The following is a 16,554-nucleotide window of genomic DNA, read 5'->3' as shown; positions in this document are numbered from 1 at the left end:
ATCAGAAAGTATGAGGGGTGCAGGGGGTAGAGTGCTTCGCCCGATTTTGGTTGTTTTTTTTTTTGTTTGTGGTTTTAAAATTTTTCCCCTTTTTTTCCCGTTCTCTGGGGCGGTTCCTTTTTCCCCCCCCCCCCCCCCCCGCACTGTTTGGGATATCTAAATGTTGCTGCATAGTCATCATGTAAGATTATCGAAGACTTAGTTCCCCTACACTTCCTCCCTCAGCCTTAGCCTAAGTATTAGGATCTATGGGTGTTGTCAGTTTTTCCTTTCTGTATCCCTGAGAGGGATGTTAAAAGGAGAAAAGTGAAAGGGTTTTTATTTGGACTTCAGCCACATCCATGTCCCCACTCCTCCATATCTATCACACCCCAAAAGGAAAATGACACTTACTGCATCTGTGTTGATGTGTGTAAAGGAGGGCACGTTAAATATTCCTTGGATCAGCTCTGGTGGCGTGCTCACTCCCAGCCACAGGAACATGCGGAGCCCGTTAGCCAATAAGAAGACACCTCCTTCCGAGAGCCGCTCTTCGGAGCAGCGAATGGCAGCCGGGAGACTTTCGCTCTTGATGTCCATTGTGTGCTGTGAAACCGAAGCAGAGCCAGAACGTCAGACTTTTTGAACTCGGGCCCCCTTTGCACTCTTAAGAATTACTGAGGTATCACTTAACCCCAATTGCCCTCCAAAAAGCTAAAAGTAAAAAAGAATTACTGAGGTCCCTCCCCCAAAGAGCTTTTGTTTCTGTGGGTCACATCAATTTACGTTTGCTGTATTAACACGAGAGTCATTTTAACTTTGGCAACCCCCGAGAGGGTCTCAGGGACCCCCAGGGGAACCCTGGGCCATGCTTGGAGAACCAGTAAGCTGAAAGTTATTTGGACATAAGCAGCTTTATGCCCTTGTGAAATCGTGAGGTCACTCATCCCTGGAAACATTCAAGCAAAGGCTACATGACTTGTTCGGACCCCTGATCCAACCTTCCTGATCCAACCACAAGAACAATTCCAGGATTAAAGATGAATCTGTCCTTCAGTCATTCTCAGCTGAACTCACCCGGGCCACATCCTCCAAGAACTGAATGCTCCCTAAGGGCCTTACAGTGGTTTCCTTTACTTCACTTATCCCAAGGTCAAGTACAATCTCTGCTCCTAAGGGACCTCTTAAAGTGTGATGCTGCCTCACTGGGCTGTGAATGGCCCTTTAGGATGCTCTTCTTGCAGAGGCAAGGCCTCTCAGGCTGACTTCCTGCCTGACCTGGTTTCTGGCAGAGGCCCATCACACACGCATGTGCGTGTGTGCGAGATCACTGACACAAGAGTTGTCACCAGTGTGAGCAGCAGAGGTGCCGTCTCGGGAACATCAGGACCAGCCTTCTTCAGCCTGTCTGGAATTTTAAAGTTAATGGAAAGCTTCCTTCAGAGCAGCGTCCAGGAGCCCCCTCCTACATCAGAAGTCTCTTTCCCCCCAGTTATTACCACTGTCTCACTCTAGAAACGACCTGGAATAACTGCATTCACTTTTCTGAGTACCTGCTGAACCCCGTCTGACATCCAAGAAGACGTGAGCTCGTTCATTAAGCACAGGGCTTACTTGGCGTTTCCTCTGTATCCCTGGTGCTGAGCCCAGAGAAGATGCTCAGGGAGTATTTATTCCGTTAGCCCTAGTACTTAATTGGTTGAGGAGTTCCAAGGTGGTGAAAGAAATTATATGAATCATATGGAATTATTCAGGAAAATGAAGTCCCCCAGATGACCTGTGATCACCCTCTCTCCTCATCTCCCCTCCTCCAGCTTTTGTGACCACATCTGTCTCCTCCAAATCCCCAACCATGCCATGGAAGGTGCTCATGACCCCACCACCTTCTGTATTTGGTGCATGTGACCGAGGAAAGAGCAGACGCCGTCCTCTCGTCCTCTGGGTCTGCAGTGCAGCATACTTACTATTGGTATCAGCTGTGGGTAGAAAAAGAGCTGTGTGTCTGCCACGTCCATGGACATGACCAGCTGCCTCTGATAGGCTCGTTCATCCATGGAGATCTCCGGTCTGCTCAGGAGCACGCAGTTTTTTAGCAGACTGTTCATGTACACTGGGAATACCTTCATGGCATCGGGCAGGATGAGCTGAAGAGAGAAAGGAATCATTTGATGCCCTTTTCTGACCTTAGAAGGGGCATCCAGGAGGTGCAGTGGATGCAGCCCTGGGCCTTGAGTCAGGAAGACACATCTTTATGAGTTCAAATCCAGCCTCAGACACTTACTAGCTGTGTGACCCTGGGTAAGTCACTTAACTCTGTCTCCTCATCTGTAAAATGAGTAGGAGAAGGAAATGGCAAACTACTCCGGCATCTCTGCCAAGAAAACCCCAAATGGGATCACGGAGAGTTGAACACAACTAAACAACATCCCCCAAAATGGACAGTCTATGTCCTAGGTGCAATGGGTACTACTAATGGAGTAGAAGGGGAGGTGACGTACTCTCTTCTCCCCACCCCTCCCTTTTTGGGGAGAGAGCCAGATGCGCTGGGTTTGGGAAGGATTAACTGTTGTCCTAATGTCGGCTTCTGCTTCTCCAGCTCCTAACTTGTGCTGAAAATCCTGGCCAACAGAAACCCAAGCTGTTGTATTTTACCGAGTATACAGATCTGAAGATAAGACAGGATAGAGGGAAGGAAACAGCCTGGCACCAGGCTAAGCATTTAGTCCTCACAACAACTCTGGGCAGGAGGTGCTATTAGTATCTGCATTTCACAGCCGAGGAGCCTGAGGCAGACAAAGGTTAAGTGACTTGCCCAGGGTCACACAACTAGTATCTGTGGTCACATCTGAGCTCACCAGGCCCAGCTGAATTTGCTGTCCTGCCGAGTTGCCCCTTTCTGGGGATTACCTGGTTCGGATGTGGGAGCTGGAGATAGAACAAAGTATGGAGGGAGGTTTTAGAGTTTACATGCTTGGCAAAGAATCTGGGGTCAAGACACTCCTAGGAATGACCGGGGAGTGAATGATCAAGCTCAGGAAAGCATCATTTCTTCCTTCCCTGGGAAGGCAGGGCACTCTGCCACAGTGGGGGATAGGGGTGGGGGAGGTGTGGGGAGAGTGGGATTTGCTTGGAAGCCTGGACAGCAGAGCAAGGCCTCTGGGTGAGCTCAGACAGTGCCTTGGGCTAAGGGGATGAGGGTCAGTCAGCCTATCCTGCTCGTCAGCACCACCTGGTGGTCCATACCTTTCATGAAACTGTGCCTCCAGTCTGATACAAACCCTAACAAACACGTGCATCTGGGACATGGCTAGAGAATGGCCATATTGCTGTCTGGGGCTATGCCAGGTAAGTGCTCTCTAGGTGACTGGGCAGGCAGACGAATGTCCAGCTTCTCACCTGGCTGACAGCTGAGGGGCTGGCGCAGTTCTTGCGGTAACATGCCAGCATGTGGGCGGTCTGATGCACCAGGATGTCCCGGACCGTCTTCAAGGGCTGAGTGAGAACCGCCATGAAAGCTGCAGGCAGGATGAAGCAGAGGATGTGAGACTTAGAAAGAACAGAGACGACGCCCCAAAGCATTCAGACTGAGCTCTGCCAGCATTCCATCATCCCTGAACCTAAGACATGGAGTTTTCCTTCCTTGGAAGCGAGGTGATAAGGGAAGCCTAGACACAGATACCTGGCTACCTCGACTGTCCCAACAATTCAAACAGTGTCAGTTTTACTCAGTAGATGGAAGATAACCCTCTTGGTGTGGAGGTGAGAATCCTGCATTTGGGGTCCCAGCTCTGCTCTTTACTGCCTGCCTCAGGGACTTTGGGCAAACCACCTCACTTGTCCGGGCCTCAGTTTCTGCACCTGCAAAATGGGGACATCCTTGTAGGTTCGGTTCCCAGGCTGAGTGTCTGCTTTCTAGTGCTCAGAGGGTCAAAAAGCACCTTTACCTACTTATTCTCTCACGTGAGCTCATGACTACCCTGTGAAACAGTCAATGGAGGTATTATTCTCTGGCACAGAAGGTTTGCCCAGAGCCCCAGCTCGCCTGAACTGGGGGCCTGTAGTGCTTGTGAGCTCTGGCTCAGCCCTCTGCCCTGTTCTCTCCATAGAAACAATGTCATAAAGTCAGTCTAGCTTCTGGGACGGCACAGCAACAAGCATATCACACAAGGGACTAGTCACACGTAACTGCTTCTAGCTTCAATGGAACCGAACTGAATCCAGTATTTCTAGGGGAACACACCCAGGGCTCCATGTGGTGCTGCCAGGCATTTGTGGTCCCAGTTCTAAGTTCCTGGGGGTGGTTCCCTTCTCATAAGGAGAAGGGGCCAAAAGGTGAGGGGGGGATTGGGAGGAGATTTCAGGGATGGGCATTCTGGGGTGGAGAGAAAAAAAGTGCCTGGGGGACATATAAGGCACAGAGATGGAGAACTAGGGAAGGGAACAAACATTTATTCAGGGCCAGGCATGGTGCTAAGCGCTTTACAAACAGAATTTCATTTGATCCTTAGACAATCCTGAGAGTCAAATGCTAATATCCCTGTTTGACAGTTGAGGAAACTGAGTCAGATAGTGGTAAGTGACTTGCCCAGGGTCACACAGCTGGTACGTTTCTGATGCTGAATTTGAACTCAGCTCTTCCTGACTCCAGGTCCAGCTGTCTTTCTATGAAGCCTGCAGTTGAAGCAGGGCCTCCGGCCAGTTCAAAGGATCATAGGTATTACAGTAGGAAGGATCCCTTGAAGCAAGTGAGTCCAACCCCCTTATTTTATAGTTGAAGGAGGCACAGAGATGGGTCAGTGATTTGTCCAGGGTCACACAACTGGTGAGTGTCAGAAGTGGGATCTGAGCCCAGGTTTTCATAACTTCAGGCCCAATGGCCTCTATGCCCTTTCACTCTTGGGCCTGGGCCCTTCCCATAGCTTCTTTTCTTTTTCCCACAAAGAAAGTTATGGATGGGCAGGCTAAGACAAGCAGGAGACTGGGGAAGGGAAATCCCCAATCAGGCAATGGGAAAGAAGGGAGCCCCCCAGCTCACAGGCCCACTGGCTGGGGCAGCTGTGCCCTGCGCTGTGCCCAGGGGCATGGAAGAACAGACCCGGCTGCTGCCCTCTTGTGTCCACTGAGATAGACTGGTCCCTCGCTCGGGGCTCCAGAGAGTTCTCCCGAGTGCAGGATTCAGGGGAAAAGAGAATCTTTGAAGCAATCAAATACCTCCTGACCCGCCCCTCCCTCCCCATGTCCTCAAGATGGGCTTTACCCGACTTGGCAAAGAAGTTGATGAGGGCATCTGTCTCACAGCTCTTGTAGAGGTCGGCCAGCTGGCTGGTGCAGTTGAGGCTGACGTTGTGGATCCTCAGTCTTCTCTGGCCGCTGATGGTTGTGTAAAGCACAGCACACTATAGGCCGAGGGGAAGGCCACAGGCTTAGTTGGCTAGTCTATGGCTCATTCATTCATTCACTCATTCATTCATTCATTCTTAGCTCCTGGTCTATGGTTCATTCATTCATTCTTTCACTCACTTATTCTCTCATTCATTCATTTATTCTTAGCTCACTGGTTCATTCATTCATTCTTTCACCCATTCTCTCATTCATTCTTTTATTCTTAGCTTGCTGGTCTATGGTTCATTCATTCATTCACCCATTCATTCATTCTTTCACTCACTTATTCTCTCATTCATTCATTTATTCTTAGCTCCTGGTCTATGGCTCATTCATCCATTCTTTCACTCACTTGTTCTCTCACTCATTCATCTATTCTTTCTTTCATTCATTCAATAACCTTTATTAGGTGCCTGCTGTGCATTTTGCCAGCACTGTGTTGCCTCTCCTAATCAGAATGCAAGCTCCTTCAGGGGACAGGACACCCCACTTTTCCATTCCTACTCAGTGCTCAGTACAATGCTCAGCATGCAGTAAGTGCTTAATAAATGCTGTTCGGTTCTATTCCAGTCCCCTCCATAGTGTGCCTGTGTACAGCTTGGTTTGCTTGACACCCTTCATTCAGAACTTGGTGTTTGTGTGAAGTGAGGGAAGAAAAATTAGTAAATCCTTTCCTTTCTGTTAAGCTTTCCTGGTTTACGTCACCAGGATGCCCACCTTCCTCACTCCATCTCTTGGAATTTCTATCTTCTCTAATGCTAGGATATGGAGCCACCTCCCAGAAGAAGCCTTCCTTGAATTCCCTTAGAGCTGTCTCCCACCTCAGATGATTACTTGTCTGTTTATATATTGTCATGGGAGTGAGATGAGGCTCACAAAAGCCGGTTGTTAAATGTTCAGGGTGAGCATTTACAGCTCTGAAATCAGTCAATACTACAACTCAGGGCTTGATGTATAGTTTTGTCATTTATCTAGACTTAAAAAAGTGACAGAAACGATGTGAACAACACAAATTGCGCCCACGTCCACCCCTCCCAAGTGCTGGCTCTTAAAGCATCTACCACAAGAGCCGGTAGGTACCTAGTGGTAAACCCTTAGGGATGTAAATCCCTTGAGGGTCTTTGTGACCCCAGGATCAGGCCAGCCAGCTGGAGCAGTGGATAGAGTGCCAGGCCTGGAGCCAGGAAGACACATCTTCCTGGGTTCAAATCCAGCCTCAGACACTTTGGGGAAGAAAACGCCTTGTAAGTATAGAAAAGCCAGAGTTTGGCCTTCAAAGCCAGTGCTGTAGAAATTGAGTAAAGCATCCCCTCCCAGGAGGGGCAGGGGAGGCAGAGAGTGGGAGCTGTAGGAGAGCCCAAACAAGAGTTGCCAGGACCTCCAGGCTCTGGCCACATTGTGTATGCCCAGCCAGGGCAGGGGATGGGGACATCTCACCTGGATGAGGGCGCCGCTGTCTTCATTCAGCTTGTCGTCATGCTTGAACTCCACCGTCACAGCCTTGTCGCAGTCCACGGCAGCCATCTCTACATCTGTGGTGTTGTTCATGTAAATGGCACCAAAGAAGTCCGTGGCTCTGAAACCTGAAGGCAGAAAACAGGACTTCTGGGCTGGGCTGACGGACCGTGGCTGCCTCTTTTTCCACGTTTTTATGTTTTCTGAGCCTCCAGTGCCTTGGATGGTGTCTCTATAGGGGACTGAGGGACCTACTGATGTACGTTTCTCTCTATAGTCTAAGCTCCCAAGGGCAGAGACTGCCTCATATTTGCCTTGACTCCTTGGCAGAGTGCCTAAATGCTTGTTAAGTGACTGATGGAAAGAACACGGACATGAGCTGAAGAGTTGGAGAAAGCATGGATGGGTGGTGAGCTGCACTGATGGGAGAGAGAGCCACACATGGGAGGATGTGGCTTCCTCTTCCACATTCCCTGATTCAGTGAAGTATGGGGGCATCTGGCCCTCACTTGGTTGTCCTTTTATATCCCCGAAGAGGGGACGCTCCTGTGGTTCTAAGACACGATCACTCACACAAAGGACATTGGGACGGTGAAGGTCATTAGTGGTATTGGCCACAGTCCCCACGGTCACACCAGCCGGCTCTCTATACCTCCCTTCCTCCGGCGGCCACACTGCCAGCATGTCTCGACTCTGGTTCCAGGCTCAGAAGAGAAGGCCCATAGTACAGTCACAACTGAGGGGCTCATTTCTGCTTTAAAGCAGGCTCCATGTGTAGCAGAGAGAGGGGCTTGGAGCCTGAGCCCACACGTTAGAGTCCTGCCTTTGCTACCTTTGTAAATCCTTCCCACCTGGGGGAGGCTGATTTCCTCATCTGTTCAATGAGGGGCTTGGCCTAGGATCGTAGGAACACAGATTTAGTGTTGGGAGGGACTTTAGAGGTTGCAGAGTCCCAACTCCCTCATCTTACAAATGGGGAAACTGAGGCCACAACAGACATGTAGAGGTCGAACCACCAAGGAATGTAGCTTGTAAGACTTCTTTTTTTGAGATCAGTATTTGTATGTTGGGCCAACATCTCCTTCTTATTCCTTTTGGCCACAGCTTAATTATTACTGCTTTAATTATTATCTAATAGCAGCATTTCTATAATGCTTCAAGGCCAGCAAAACACTTCACAAATATGATCTGGTGTCATGCTCACAACTCTAGGATGTCGGGCTATTATCATTGCCATCTTGCAGATGAGAAAACTGAGGGAGACAGAAGTTAGTTGCCTTGCCCATGTTTGAGCAGGGATTTGAACCCAGGCCCTCCTGATTTTAATTATCCCACGCTGGTAGGATCCTTTTGAACTTTAAATGCCATGAGGCAAACATCTTTACGTTAACTTCAGAGGAGAGAAGACAGAATATGTCTTCTTTCCTTCATTGTGGTGGAAGAGAGACTCTCGTTACTGCAGAGGACTGAGTCAGCCTAGATTGCATGGAATCAATCGATTCTGCCAAATACAGATCACAGGGACTCTCATCTCAGGGCCTCTGAGATCACCCCTTCTAACTCCGCTCATTTACAGGGAAGAAAGTGGAGTCAGACCAGGTCTGCTGCTACCCTGTAGGCCCCACATACTCAGATGATCTGGGACCCCTTCCCCTTCCCAGCCCTTAGGGAGGCTCCGAGATCAGGACTACACACAGGCCGAGTGGCCCCTCAACTTGGGATTTCAACATTTACCTGTGCTGGTGCGTACCCTCATGATAGCATCAAATCCTGTCATTTTCTGGACATCGTTCCTGAGGTCGTTCAAGAACGTCTGGCTGTCCAAGTGCTTCTGAAAAACACATTCTGCCCATCAGCATCCACCCGAGAGCAGAAAAAGCACAAGAAGAGAGACCCAGCAGAAACGCACAGGTGGGTATGCTCGCAGTACTCCAGGGAGCAGGCTCAGAGTGGGCACCGCTACTCCCTTTTACAAGTGGGGACACTAAGAGACAAAGCAATTAGCTTCCACAGATCTTAGCACCGGGAAGAGCCTTGGAGATCATCTGGCCCAATCACTTATGTTACAGGGAAGGACACCGAGGCTCGGTGCTGAGAACAAGCTCCTCAAAGGCAGGGACTGTTTCTTGTTTCATCCTTTCCCTTCTTATACAGAAGTACTGAGCGACAGCAGAGTCAGAGGTGAAAGGGGCCTCAGAAGCCAATCAGTTCTACTGATAAAGGAACTGGACCCCCAAGAGGTTAGGTGACCTGCCCATGGTCACACCGCTAGCCTGGGCCTTCCTGACTCCAGACCTGGCACTCTCTCTGTTGCCTTCAGCATCTCTGTTAAGCCCGTGCATCCCTGTTCACGATCCTTATGCCTGTGAATGCTTCTGAAATCACAGCTCAGCAGTGTTTGCCCTGTGTTTCTGAAGCAGTCCTGGCCTGGCCAGGGAATAATCACAAGGACCCAGGCTCTGCCATTCAGCATTTCACAAGAGGAAAGGAAAGCAAAGAACCCCCTTGGGGAAAGTGGGAAAAGCTTCCAGGCAGACTGGTCAGGTGAGCAGGGGAGCCCGGCTCAGGGAGAGAACTGAGACCGCGCATCATCAACAATACATAGCCTGGGGGTGCCGGGGGAAGCCATCCTTTTGGGCCCTCTTTTGGGAGATGTTTTCTATCTTTCAGAGAACATTAGAACTAGGAAGGACCTGGGAAATCGACTAGTCCAATAACTTCATTTGATGGGTGAAGAAATCAAAGCGTTTCCCCAGGGGTGTGCTGCTAAATATTGAATTGGGGATGCACTTTTCGGTTTGATCAGCATCACGCACATTTTTCTCCATCACTTCCTTAAGTCTAGACAACCAACTACACAATAAATTAAGCCCTGGTTTGTAGCCTTTGCCAGTTTCCAAGGGAAACAGCAAACGATTGCTCTCACCTGTTCTTCCCAAAGCTTAGGGTTCCTGGACTTGGCTGACAACTGTTGGATGTGTTCAGCCCCTTTAATTCACTCTTTGTTCCACTGCCCATTTGGGCATCTCCTTTGTCTCATGTAGGCTTCTGTTGCCTCTCACAGCATCAGGAGACATTAAGGAAGGTCTCCGGTCCTTGGGGATGTGCTGTGGTAAACTACAGCCAATCAGTGGGAGGCCTTGTTCAAGTGTCCTTCAGTCTTCCAGGGCTATGGAAATGCTGGACATGAGCGTCCAAGGAAGAACAGTGGGTGATCTCTCGCTTTGGAGCAAGCTCTGGATCAATGGAATCACAGGTCCATTAGGACATTGGGTTTTCTATTGCCCAAAGTATCTCTAATGAAGTAAAAACTTGGTAACTAATAGTTATCTTACTGAAGCCAATATTTATATTTTAGCCGGTAGATCCGGAGTCAGAGAACTTAAGGTCAAAGTTGCCTCTGCCCCTGCCCTACTACCTGTGAGGACTTGAGTGCAACAGAGTTCTAGATCGAGAGATTGTAGGACCTCGAATCTTTCAGGCCAACGCCTTGATTTTACAGATGAGGAAACTGAGACCCACAGGGATAGAGTGGCTTCCTGGGGGCACAGGGAGGGATGATGCAGAATTCAAATTCAGGGTCTTTGAAACTGCTTAACCTCTTTCTCCTTACTTGCAAAGTCAGGAAGTTGGTCTTGGAAAACTCCAGAAATCCTTCCAGTCAAGTCTGTGACCCCAGACCTGCAACTTCATTAGTTGAAGCAGGTCTGGTTGAGGACACTCTTCTACCAATGTAGGTCAACACCTTCTCCACAAATGAGAGTCTTAAAGACATGTCTGGGGCACTGAGTGTGAGGTGACTGTCTAGGGCATGAAGCCAGCATAAGACAGGGGCAGGATTCGAACCCAGGCCTTCCTGCCTCTGAGATTGACTATCTATTCACTAACCTTCTATGATCCTGATTTTCTTCAGCTAAAGTAGGCAAAATCTACATAACTGGATAGCATACTAAATTCACTTTCCATCCTGTAGTGGACATGGCTCCATTTACTCTGTGGCTCAGGGAACACAAAATGTGCCACAAATCCTGGGGCCTGGGTACTAGACCTGGGGTCAGAGGACTGAGGTTGGAAAGCCAGCTGTGCTGCTGTAATGAGAATGGGAATGTGAAGATCTTCCCTGCCCCTTAAGAGGCCTAGGGGGGAGTTTGGAGAGCTCCCCTGCTTTGAAAGTAAACTCTTCCCCCTGATAGGCTGAATGTAGTTACATGGAGCCTGTGGTGGAGGGAATTTCCAATGAGAAGCAGAGCCCAAAGGAAGCTTCCCTGCTGTGAAGATAAACTGCCCCCTGACAGGCTGAAGGCCTGTGGTGAGAAGAGTTTGCTGAAGGGAAGCAGAGCCCATAGGAAGCTGGTCAGAGCTAGCCAGATGGTGGGGCAGAGAGGAGGACCTTAGACAAGGAGTCAGATAAGCTCATGAGTAGATATTGATCTTGTATTGGTTTGTGGGAAGGCTGAAGGATGCTGTGGCTCTCTGTTATTATGGCTTCTGAATATCTTTGATAATATGATGAAATCAGCTTACTGGTTTTGGGATTTGGTTTTCTGGTATCTAAACAAATGCTTCAGTTCTGTCCTCTACCTGGAGAATCTGGTATATTTTGTGATAAAAAATCATGCAATATTTATAGTCACGGTCTTTATCATGGTCATGGGTGCTGTAAATATTGCATTGGCGCTACCGCTGCTCATCACCTGTGTGACCCCAGACCACTCCCTCAACCTCTCTGGGCCACATTTTCCCCTAGTGTCAAAGGAGGAATTTGGAGTAGATGACCTGTGCCTTTCTGATCTGTTTTCCCTCTGTGGTCTGTGTTCTGTCCACAAAGGGGCAGAGCCTGCACACCTATGAGGGGCCAGAAACCATAAAGGAGGAGAAGGAGCAGATGGCATCTCTAAGAAACATCTGGCTGAGCTACCTGGAAATTGTTGTATTTATAGAGCGTGCCTCCGGTCTGCAGGGTCACCAGGCCCACGGAGGCCACGTCCACGTACTGACTGGGGAAGAGGAAGAGGTTCACGCAGCAGCCATTGGTCACGCAGTCCTTAGCCAGGCTTTCATAAATGCTTGTCTGTGGCTGGAAAAGTGTCTGAAGGCAGAGATGAAAAGAAAACGCATATGTGCCAAAAGGTACTTCCTTTAATTAACTTATTACTAACTAATCAGTATTAATTATATATCTAGTATCACATATTAACACATCATATACTATGTATAAAAATATAACTAATTTCTAATTAATTATTATTAATTATATATCTAGTATCACATATTAACACATCATATACTACATATAATACAATTAATTATTTTCTCATTAGTTTCTGATCTTTGCCCAAGACACGCCCTTTCCCCTGACTCAGGGCATTCTCCCTGGGTGTCCCCCCCCTCCCCATCTCAGCCTCCTGGCTTCCTGCAAGTCCCAGCTCCCAGTCTGCCATCTACAGGGAGCCTTGCCCAATTCCCCTTGATCCTGCTGTCTTCTGTCTGCTCAGTGTCTTCACTTTAGCCTGTCTATAACCTCTTTGTACAGTCATTAGAAGGCTGCTTCCCTCGTCAGACTGTGCCCCTCGAGAGCAGGGATTATCTTTTGTCTTTCTTTGTACCCCCAGCATTTGGCACGGGACCTGGCATGTGGAAGGTGCTTAATAAATGAATGTTGACTTGAATTGGAAAGTAGCTGAAAACTCAACCGGCTCATGGGTTCATAGTTTGAGAGCCTCGAAGGGCCTCAGAGGCCAATCTGGACTAGTCCCTTCAGCTGACAGAGGGAGAGAATGAGGCTCCCGGGAGGACAAAGACTCCTGCCCTGTGTAGGGAGAGGAGCCCATCTGCTTCCACCCCAGTGAGCAAAGTGGGTGAGACCGGAGGAACAAGTCACAGAAGGGTGCTTCTCTGCCCAGGCTCGGCTTCCCGGGCCTCACTTTCTTTATCTCAAAGTGCCTTTCTATCTTCCCCTGCTATGGCCTGATCAGCTTGTAAAGAGGCAGGCTCCGATCCCAAGGATTTGGGTAGCCATCGAAGAATCTCAGGGATCCTCCGGCTCTGCCTCTCCTTCCAGCTCTGGCCTCCAAGGGAAATGGAGCTGTGAGTCTCTTCCTGTCCCCTTCCCCATTAGTACAGGTCTATACTGTCTTCATTAGCAAAGATCCACACTTTTTCTCTTAGTTCAGGTCCACATCATGCCCATTAATACAGGTCTACACCATCTCCATGAGTACAGGTCTACACCACTCTCATTATGCATTTTCTTTCCTCCTCTCTACAATGTGATCCATACAGAAAGTTTTGTGATACTTGGACCTCTGTTGCTGTCTGCATATAAATGTTTTTATTTTCAAAGCTTCCTTGGCCTGAGAACTATTCCCTGAAGGATACAACTATCCATTAAAAAGTATCAGCGCCCCAACAAAACAAAACAAGTAGTTCTAGAAATGAGTCTAGAAACTCTCTAAAACAAGTCTGGGAACTCTGCACAGACCAATGGTTCTGGGTCCAGCCAAGGGCAGGGAATTCCTCGGGGACATAGAGCATCCAGACTCCCAAACACAGGCTAGACGGCGGTGGGGGGTGACGTGGTGAGAAGTATGAATTCCTCCCAGCCTGGGAGGAAAGACACTGGAACCCTCTGCCCTGTGACCTTCCTAAGCACCACCTTGAGGCGCCCAGATGAGGAGGATTATTCGGAATCAAACCGAATTAACTCAGTTTACACCAGAGTCAAGAAGCAAATACAGTTAGTCACTAATTGGGGGACTGAGGCCTTTGAGGATCTGAGGCCAGGAAGACGAATCCTCCTGCTCTCCCCCACCCCCTTCAGCTTAGCAGGGCTGAGCGTGTTCCTGCCTCTTTCTAGAATGAAGGACAGTGGGGACTGCAGAAGCTGCTGCCGGTGAAATACCTTTTCTTTGTCTGTGTTGATCAGCTTTCTGTCATCTCGGTTTTTCAGCTTGCCCGGGGCCTCGGCGGTCGGCAGGGAGGAGTGGAAGACGTACAGCTTCCCTGGACAGTCTGCGGCCTGGCACGGGGACAGAGAGCACGCCTCCGTTACGGTGTGACTGCTCAGAAACCTGCGGGATCGGCTCTCACGTCCTGCAGCTCTGTGTACTTGGGGAGCTCACAGGTGCTTAATGACTATGAATCTGCAGTTCAATTCAATTCAACCAACATGAATTAAATACCTGTAACGTGTGGCTAGATGGCACACTATAGAGTACTGGCCCTGGAGTCAGGAAGACCTGAGTTCAAATGTGACCACAGACACTTAGGAGCTGTGTGACCCTGGACAAGTCACTTAGCCCTGTTTGACTCAATTCCCTGTCTGTAAAATGACCTGGAGAAGGCAGTGGCAGACCACTCCGGGGTCTGCCAAGAAAACCCCAAATGGGGTCATGGAGAGTCCAACGTGACTGAAGAAACTTGACCACAACAAATATGTAGGGTTCAGCTCTAGGTAGTAGACAGTGGGGATTAATAATGACACACCCTCTCCCCACAGGGGGCTCAGAACATTTCCAAAAGAGGAAGTCCCTGGGAATGTCCTGTTTCTACAGGGTCATAGATCCAAAGGCAAAGGGCCCGGAGATAGACTTTATCTCCCCTGGGAAGCTTCAGAGATCTGTCCATTCAGCTGCACGGGGGGCCAAGACCACACATGGCCTCTTCACAGCCTAACACAAGGCTCTCAACTCACCTGCGAGACCTTGGGTGGGCCCTCAGTTTCTCCATCTACGAAATGGGGGTGGAGGTTGCCAGACTAGAGAACCCTTGAGGCTCCTTTCAGTTCTAGGTACGCGATGATTTGATGGGCAGGATTTATTATTAGGGACCTGTTGTGGCTGACAAAAGAAGCCCAAGCTTTCTGAGAAAGGGCTCCTCTGCATTTTGCCAGGCTGATCCTTGAACGCTAGACACAGAGATGATTTGCTGGGTCCACACCCACAGCCCCTCCCATTGGGCAGGGATTATTTTAGGCACCAGAGAAGCGTTTTGCATAGGATCATGTTTGGGAGGGAGTCTGGACTTCATGTGGTCTAGTCCCTTCACTGTGGAGACTGGGAGGCCACAAAGCAGGGCTAGAGTCTGACCTCAGGGCCCTGCCCCTGTTCTCCTGTGCTTTAGCTGAGGGCCGGCCATTCCTGGGAACTCCACGGCTTTAGGACTTCTCGGGTGTGGGCACTCCCTTCGGCTGTGCAGATCACAAGTCCTTCACACCTTCTCTTCTATGATACTTGTTGACATCTTCCTCTCTTAGTCTTCCATAGAGAAAGCACCCAACATGATGGAGCCTTTCCTCTAGGACTTTGCACATTCTGTGGGTTACCAGGGCAGCATCTTGGCTGCTCACTAGCTAGCCCTTGCCCCCGAGCACCTGACCATCCCCTCCCCTTTTCTGAGCAGACATTTCCTAGTTGGCACCCCTCACACCGCTTCTATATGTAGGCGGACACTGGAAATTGGCCGCCGCTGACTTACTTTCATACTTGGTCACACAGAAATGGTCATGTCGACTTTGTGTCGCATGGGGATACAGAGACGGAAATGAAACAATCTTTACCCTCAGAGAGTTTGCATTCTCTGGGGGAGTGGTGATGCACATGGGAAAGTAATACATATATACTCAGAACTGACTGTCATTTCAGGGAGGGGAGCATCCTAGTGATTGGGGGCAGTCAGAATCTTCCTGCAAGAGGCCCCTGGGTGAGCTTTGAGGGCAGCTGGGGCTCCCATTGGGCAGCTAGCTGGTGCAGTGGACAGAACACTGGGTCTGGAGCCAGGAAGACTCATCTTCCGAGTTCAAATCTGGCATCAGACACTTCCTGGCTGAGTGACCCTGAGCATTTAACTTCATTTAACTTGATTTAAAGTCACTTAAGTGACTTCACTTCTCCCTATTTGCCTCAGTTTCCTCATCTGTAAAATGAGCTGGAGAAGGAAATGGCAACCCACTCCAAGATCTCGGGTAACAAAACCCCAAATGGGGTCATGGAGGATCAGGTCAGACACGATTGAAAAATGACCAAACAGGGATCCCATTAGGTGAAGATGAGGAAGGACGTGCACTGCAGCCACTGAGATAAGAGGTGGAATGCTGTGTAAGGAGAACAGCAAGGAAGCATCTATGAGTAGAACACGGGATGCAACATGCCTGGAAAAGCATGCTGGAGACAGGCTGCAAAGGGCTCAAAAAGCAAACACCAGCGCGCATTTTCTCCCAGAGGCAAGAAGGGCCAACTGGGGCTGCTCAATAACATGCCATAGGAATGAATACTGATTTAGAAGAGAAGGAAGGGCCCGGGATCAGTCCAAGGTGGTGAACCTGAGCAACTAGAAGGAAGATGGCACCCTCCTCAGAAACAGGGGAGCTATGGACAGGTGGCAGTTGGGGAAAGCTAATGAGGTTTGTTTCAAATGTGCTGACTGAGAACTATTGTTGGAGATGTCCAATAGGCAACTGGGGGCATAGAGAGAGTTTAGGAGAAAGACCAGGGCTGGATATATTTGTCTGGATAGAGATGATCATTAGAACTGATGAGAGAGAGAGATAGACAGATAGAGAGAGAGACACAGAGAGAGAAAGAAACAGAGAAAGTTTAGGAGAGAGACCAGGTTGGATATATTTGTCTGGATAGAGAAAATTAATTAGAACTGATGTGTGTGTGTGTGTGTGTGTGTGTGTGTGTGTGTGTGTGAGAGAGAGAGAGAGAGAGAGAGAGAGAGAGAGAGAGAGAGAGAGAG

General features: G+C 49.2%; 1 protein-coding gene across 2 annotated transcripts in view; it reads right to left on the bottom strand.

The window, feature by feature from the left end:
* SEC24D (SEC24 homolog D, COPII coat complex component) overlaps positions 1-16,554 on the bottom strand; it is a 101,941-nt gene that overhangs the window by 9,010 nt on the left and 76,377 nt on the right. Inside the window, exons 13-20 of one of the 2 annotated variants that reach the window (XM_069104901.1) lie at positions 13,718-13,834; positions 11,735-11,905; positions 8,551-8,647; positions 6,799-6,944; positions 5,237-5,375; positions 3,376-3,494; positions 1,944-2,123; positions 394-585 (exon numbers count right to left, since the gene is read on the bottom strand). In XM_069104901.1, the coding sequence (XP_068961002.1) occupies positions 394-585; positions 1,944-2,123; positions 3,376-3,494; positions 5,237-5,375; positions 6,799-6,944; positions 8,551-8,647; positions 11,735-11,905; positions 13,718-13,834 (1,161 nt within the window). The remainder of the gene's footprint in view (positions 1-393; positions 586-1,943; positions 2,124-3,375; positions 3,495-5,236; positions 5,376-6,798; positions 6,945-8,550; positions 8,648-11,734; positions 11,906-13,717; positions 13,835-16,554) is intronic. The other variant, XM_069104902.1, reaches the window with a different exon arrangement.

The sequence above is a fragment of the Petaurus breviceps genome, unplaced genomic scaffold (assembly GCF_028583685.1).
Source record: "Petaurus breviceps papuanus isolate PSGF00001 unplaced genomic scaffold, PetGlider_PUasm1.0 689, whole genome shotgun sequence".
NCBI lineage: Eukaryota > Metazoa > Chordata > Mammalia > Diprotodontia > Petauridae > Petaurus > Petaurus breviceps.
This window is presented reverse-complemented; position numbering and strand designations above follow the sequence as displayed.